General features: G+C 57.8%; 1 protein-coding gene across 1 annotated transcript in view; it reads right to left on the bottom strand.

Annotated features, from left to right (window-relative positions):
- Positions 1-6,173, bottom strand: part of UBE2O (ubiquitin conjugating enzyme E2 O) — a gene marked incomplete at its 5' end in the record, with an annotated part of 59,064 nt that overhangs the window by 11,467 nt on the left and 41,424 nt on the right. Inside the window, 4 exon segments of the mRNA XM_006145921.2 lie at positions 120-183; positions 638-735; positions 2,944-3,054; positions 3,232-3,291. Coding sequence (XP_006145983.2) covers positions 120-183; positions 638-735; positions 2,944-3,054; positions 3,232-3,291 — 333 coding nt within the window.

Here is a 6,173-nt window from a genome sequence, read left to right as displayed (position 1 = left end):
CGCTCTGCCTGGCCTGGGCCAGCTGCAAGCTCCTTGGTGAGAGTTCTGCCTGAGCAGCCGAGGGGCGAGGGACAACAGGAGGGCCCTGCGCACGCGGCCGGCCTGAGGGGCACACGTACCGAGTCGCTGACGTGCGGACAGACGTCGTAGAGCTTGGCGCCATCTTCTGTGTTCATGGAGCACCTGCAACGGTGGACAGAGGCTGGTCCCCGCCAGGCGCAGTGGCCGAGCGGCAGGGACCCCAGGGCGCCCGCACGGCCACAAGCCCTGAGAGGGCACAACCTGCCCTCTGCTGACAACTGAGCCCCGATGGTACAAGACACTCCCGAAACAAGCGAGGCCCTAAGCCCTGCCCAAGTGCTCACCCCTGAGTGGCCCAGAGCGCCCCCCAGCGGTACCCTAAGTGAAGCAGCTGCTTCCCAAGCCAAGCCAGAACGGAAACAGGACAAGAGAACCAGGGCCACAGATAAGGAGCCCAGCGCGGGGCTAGGTCCTGAGGCACGAGGCCCCAAACGCCCACGGCATCTGTCACTGCCCTTGATAAAGCCCGTCACTGCAGGCCTGATCGGGAACACCCTCTCCCCGTCCCTCCTCGAGCGCCCTCCCAGGACGGTGGCTCGCGGGTGGGGAGGCCTACCTTGCACCGTTGGACAGCTTCAGGATGATCTGGTTTTTCAGGTCGTAGACCTTGCCCAGCCAGCAGTCGTAGGCGACGTAGTCCCCGTACATGAAGGGCTGTGGGCCAGGGAACAGGGCAGTGAGGGGACACGGTCCATGTCCAGGGCCCCAGCTTTTCTTTGCCCGAGGTGGGGAGGAAGGGCGGAGACAGCTGAGTGGCTGGACCGGGCAGTCACCAGATCGGGCACGCTGCTGCAGCAGGCCTCCCCCAGGGTCCTCGGTGCATGCCCACCCCTGCCCCGCGAGGAAGGGCGGCAGTGTGGGGCTGCCTGGCTGGGATGTCACGCAGCAGCACCCGGGTCACACGACACCGGGGCAGAGGGGGCTGCAGAGGCACTGGCAGTGCGGCAGTGCAGAGCTGGAGGTCGGCCAGAGTGGAATCTCGAGTGGGTGCATGTCCTGAGGAGGCCAAGGGCCGGTTTCTGCTGTCGGAAGGGGTTTGCTGACAGACAGTGGAGGAGGGGAGAGGGAGGCTGGGGTAGGGGGCAGTGAGGTGGTGGGAGGGACGCATGTATTTTAACCCACACAGAGAACAGGCCCTCACACGGCCACACGCTGCTTAGTGATGTTTCGGTCAACCACGGACCCTAGGTGTGCTGGAAGTCTCACAAGAAGCACAGAGGCTCTACCGCGGAGGCCGGGCAGATGGTGGTGGATACGCGTGTGTGTAACACACTCTGTGGCGCTCACACCAAGGCAGATGCGCCCAGTGACACATCTATCAGGATGCATCCCGTCACTGTGACGATTCAGAGGTGTGCACACGCGTGTATCCGCACATGTGTGGAACCTAGCGCCATCCTAAAAGGGCCGGGCAGTGATGCGCAACCTGGCATCCGGATCTTGGTTTTAAAATATCATTCTTGGAACCAGTAGATGGCATAATGGTTACGTTGCTGGACTCCCATGTAGTCCACTGTGGTTTGAGTCCTGAACCCGGCGGCTTAAATCTCATGCTGAATGCATGTGGTTGTGTGTGCCCAAAATCCCGAGAGGAGAATGGAGAAGGGACTGTGACATGGCTATCCTCCCTGGGGTGATTTCTTGCTTTCTATTTCTGTTTCTTTCTGTCTCTCCAGTAAGTGCACGCGCCCTATAGCAAAAATTCCCTTTAAAAAATCTCTCTCCTCAGGCCAGAACATGGCACAAAAGTTAAGGTGCTGGATCCCACATGGATGACTTCATGGTTTGAGTCCTGTACCTGGCACACCGGGTGCACGTGTGTGCATGCCCAAAATCCCAAGAGGAGAATGGAGGAGGAAGGACTGCAGCGTGGCCATCCCTGTGTGCCCTCCCCCCAGGGGGTGACTTCTCACTTTCCTTTTCTCTCTGTCTCTTTTTGTCTCTGACTGGTGAGCTCATGTGCCCTATAGCAAAGCGTAAAATACCTTTTTTTATGTATAGATATATGTAGACATAGAGGGCTAATTCTCCTGTAAAGTGACTAGGCTCCTTAAGAGGCTGGATCAAAATGGATTAGAACAAATACAAGATAAGCCTGGAACATTTCATTGTGCCAGAAAGTCAAAAAGAATGAAGAATCTAAGACAGAGACACGGGGAAGGAGCACAGGGCCAGCAGGTGGCACCGAGGTAAGGCGCTGAACTCCCACGTGGCTGACTGCTAGCTGAGTGCTGGCCCTGGAGGCTTAAAAATCAAGCTAGGTATGTGTGTGCGTGCCCCACATCCTGAGGAGGGTGGAGGCGAAGGGGCTGTGGTCTGGTCATTTTCCCTGGGGGATGAGTTCGCGCTCTCCCCTTTTCTTTCTCCCCAGCAAGTGCACATGCCTTATGGCAAAAAAAAAAAAAGAGGAGAGAAAGAACACAAAAGCCCCTTCAGGGACCCCCACTGACCAAAATCTGAAATAAATTAAACAACAAAACAAGTAACAGTAATAATATTAATAAATTATAACCACTTGAATAAAATGGGGATCTTGGAGCCCACACTGATATAAAAACGAATAAACAAACAGGGCAAAAAGTAAAGCTCTTCCACGCCGCAGAATGGCAGCCAAGAACGACGGTGCCGTAAAACCACCGTCTGGCGACCGGCAGAGCAATGGCTGATTCAGCTGGGACTGGCTCATGGGCCGGCACTGGTGGGGTGGGGGTTGGCTACAAGTTTCCTGACCTTGGAACACGCCCTCACAAACACTAAGACCTCCAAAGGGAGCGAACGGTGACTGCAGGGACAGAGGGCTGGTGGGCGCCAAGAGCGGGAAGAACTCGCAGGGCGGGTGAGCCCCGGTGCTGAGCGGCTCACCCAGATGTGCTGCAGGTCCTTGCTGTTGACGGGGTAGATGATGCAGTTGGTGCCGATGAGCTTGACCGCACAATCGATGTTGACGTCGATCACCGTGCCACACTGGCTGTCCTGGTGAGGGAGGGGACGTTCAGGCTGGCCAGGGACAGCACGGCCAGCACGGAGACCCACCCCAACAATCCCGAGGTGCTCGTGCAGAGCCGGCCGGCCTCCCACACACGGCGTGCAAGACGGGCTCGCTCAAGTCCCAAGGTGGCTGCCTGGCCAGGGTGAGGACGTGGGACTCACGGCGGATCGCATGTGCCGAACCACATCCCGGGGCACCACGGAGCGGTCCTCCAGTTTGAGCTGTGAAAGGAAACACAGTGTGAGGGGCGGGACTCCAAGCCACTAGAGATGCATTTCCCTTCCAGCTTCTCCCAGAGCGTAACGCGCATTCTGCCAGCTGGGAGCATTTCACAACTGCGTACACACCCCTGGTCCAGCACCCAGGTCCAGACGGAAGGCATCACGCCCACAGTCCTCCTGTGCCCCTCCAGTCACAGCCCCCCAGCCCTAGAAGCAGATGTCAGGCTCCCTGGAGGGATTCTCGGTCACACTGCAAGTTGTGGCTGGACAGACCACACGAGGCCTTGCTTTAACTACTGCACAGCCCGGCCTCCAGCGAGCAAAATATTTTGCCACAAGTGGAATCCCTTTTCTATCTTCTGCAAGTGTCTGTCCTCCCACGCCCACGCCCCCCCCACCCCCAGCACTGAGAGTGGGGTGGGGGAGGAATGCGGCACTGGCGGCAGGGTCACCCTGAAGCCTGGCTGTCACCCATGCCACATTCTAATCTGGGCTATCCTGCCTGGCCAGCTGCGGCCTGCCCTATCTGTCGCGCTGCAGAGTGCTGCAGGCTGCTGAGTAACTCACTCTCGGGACTGGCATTTGGAGCCTGGCCAGCCGCCCCAGCACCCACCCATCCTGGCCCGTCCTGACCCCAGGCCGGAGACGGCGCTCTCTTTGCCCCTTCCTTGAACCTGGGGTCGCTCAGCAGTTCTCTGAGCCACAGGGATGGGTGGGTCTCCGCACCCGCTCACCTCCACACCCCAACCACAGACTCCTCAGCCGCGCCCCTCTGCTCGCAGCCCCTGGGGCATAGGAGGGCGACCGCCACCAAAGGAGAGCGGAAGCAGGAGGGAGACACCGGCGGTTGCTGGAATCTCGTCCATAAGCAGCTCTGCTGTGGGTAGGTGTGCAGAGGCAACGGCCCGCCACCAAGCACGGTGGAGAAAGTCCTGGAGAGGACAGGAGCCCCACTCCAGGTGAGAGGAGCCCGAGCCTGGTCACTGACAACAGGGATGAGGCCCCGACACAGACGCTCAAGAGACCTCAGGCAAACTCCTGCCCACGCACAGGAACTGAGGCGACAGGAGCCACCTGCACGGCAGGAGCTCAGCCACGCACAGCTCTGGGACCTGCAGGCTGAAGACCCCAGGACGCGAGCTCTCCTCCCTCTGTCCGGAGACCCAGGAGGCCGAGAGGGCGTGGTGGCCGAAAGAGCCATTTCCTAACTCACGCTGCAGCCCAGGGCCCAAACCTCTGGTCTGGGACGGGGGTTTCTTGTGCTGCCCCTCAACTCAGACCCTCACTCTCATTTTAGACTTGAGGAAGCTGCAGCTGCAGGCCCTGGCTGCTAGGGACACTGGACACTGTGCTGAGAGACCAGCGCGGGCAGGGCTGAGCCCGCCCACCTGTGCAGGCCCGAGGAGCGCCCAGGTGCGATGTGCTGATCACGTCCCTTTGGAGGCTGCCAGGAAAGGAGGGGGGCGTGGCACGGGCACAGACTGTCAGGGTGGCTGATGGGTACTCGCGAGCCTCCTTGCATCCCTATGGGCACAGGGGCAACGGGGTACAGAACCTCCAGCTCTGAGGTCGAGCGGAAACAAAACAGCTGCTGAAAGCCGGCATCGGCAGGGCCCGCGCTGCCAGGGCAGCATGCCGGTGTTCCTGGGAGGGGAGCCTGTGCAACAAGCAAAAGCTGTCCTCCCAGGACTCCGAGCGACCAGGAAGCCCTCTCCAGGGGGCTCTAGCCTTTGTGTGACAAAGAGCAGCGTCCACTGGGACCTGGACTGCTAGGCGGGAGTGGGAGTGGCAGGGAGGAAGTGGAGGGGAACCATGTGGCTGGGCTCCTTCCCTTGGGAATCCCAGAGGCGGTAGCGTTATTGTTGTCATTCCCATTTACGGACAGGGACACAGATAAGGGGAAAATAAGTACCTTGTACCGCGTCTCGTGTCTCGTGCAGAGTCATACAGCTCGTAAGTGGTGGGGCTGGGACTTGAACTCAGGCATCTGAGTTCATCCTCCTAACCATATAAAAAGCTCAGCCCTCCCCAGAGCTGCAGAGATAGGACACAGGCAGATGTATTTCTAACAAGCCTACATATTCTAAGATATTGATTCTTCTCCTTGTTAATTATTTTTTGAAGAATGATGTATTTAATTTTATTATTATTAGTTTTAAATTTACCATAGGGCACATGCTCTCACCAGAGAGAGAAAAAGTGAGAAAGCAAGCTGCCAGGTCCAGGACTCAAACCACTGTTGGCCATGTGGGAGTCCAATGCCCCAACCACCATACCACCTGCTGGCCCCCCTTCTTCTGGCTTTAAAAGCAACAAATGTGGGGGCTGGCAGGTGGCGTGGTGGTTAAAGGCACTGGACTCCCACATGGCTGATCGCGGTTCAAGTCCTGGACCTGGTGGCTTGCTTTCTCACTTTCCTCTCTCTTTCTGGCCAAAATTTAAGAAGTAATAAATAAAACTAAATACCAAGGAAAAAAAGGAATATATGCTCTCCTCATTCCTGAGGCACGTGGAAGCAGTCGTGGTGGCCCTCGGCTACAGATGTCGTTGGTGTCCACGTCAGAGACCTCGGCATCAGCCCTCTGCACCCACTTATCTCAGATCCCAGGTAGCAGATGGCCCCAGGAGGGCGAGCACTAGAGGGCGCTGCGCCTCCTCTATAAACGGATTCTGGAGCAAAACTGAATCACGAAACAAACCTAAACCCCTACTGTTGAGGTAGGCCTTGAATGTCATTTTCAAAATACTGTTGCTAGGAGGGGAGTTAAGTGGGGGTAGGGTGGGTTTTACCTGTCCTTATAGGCTCTAAATTCTGAACCACCCCAGAGTTGGGGAACTATTGTCTAGCACTTCTTGGAGAGCTGTGGCCATCAGAGGTTTCC

Source organism: Tupaia chinensis, unplaced genomic scaffold, assembly GCF_000334495.1.
Source record: "Tupaia chinensis unplaced genomic scaffold, TupChi_1.0 Scaffold000159_1, whole genome shotgun sequence".
NCBI lineage: Eukaryota > Metazoa > Chordata > Mammalia > Scandentia > Tupaiidae > Tupaia > Tupaia belangeri.
Note: the sequence above shows the minus strand (reverse complement) of the source record. Positions and strands in the feature narration are given on the sequence as shown.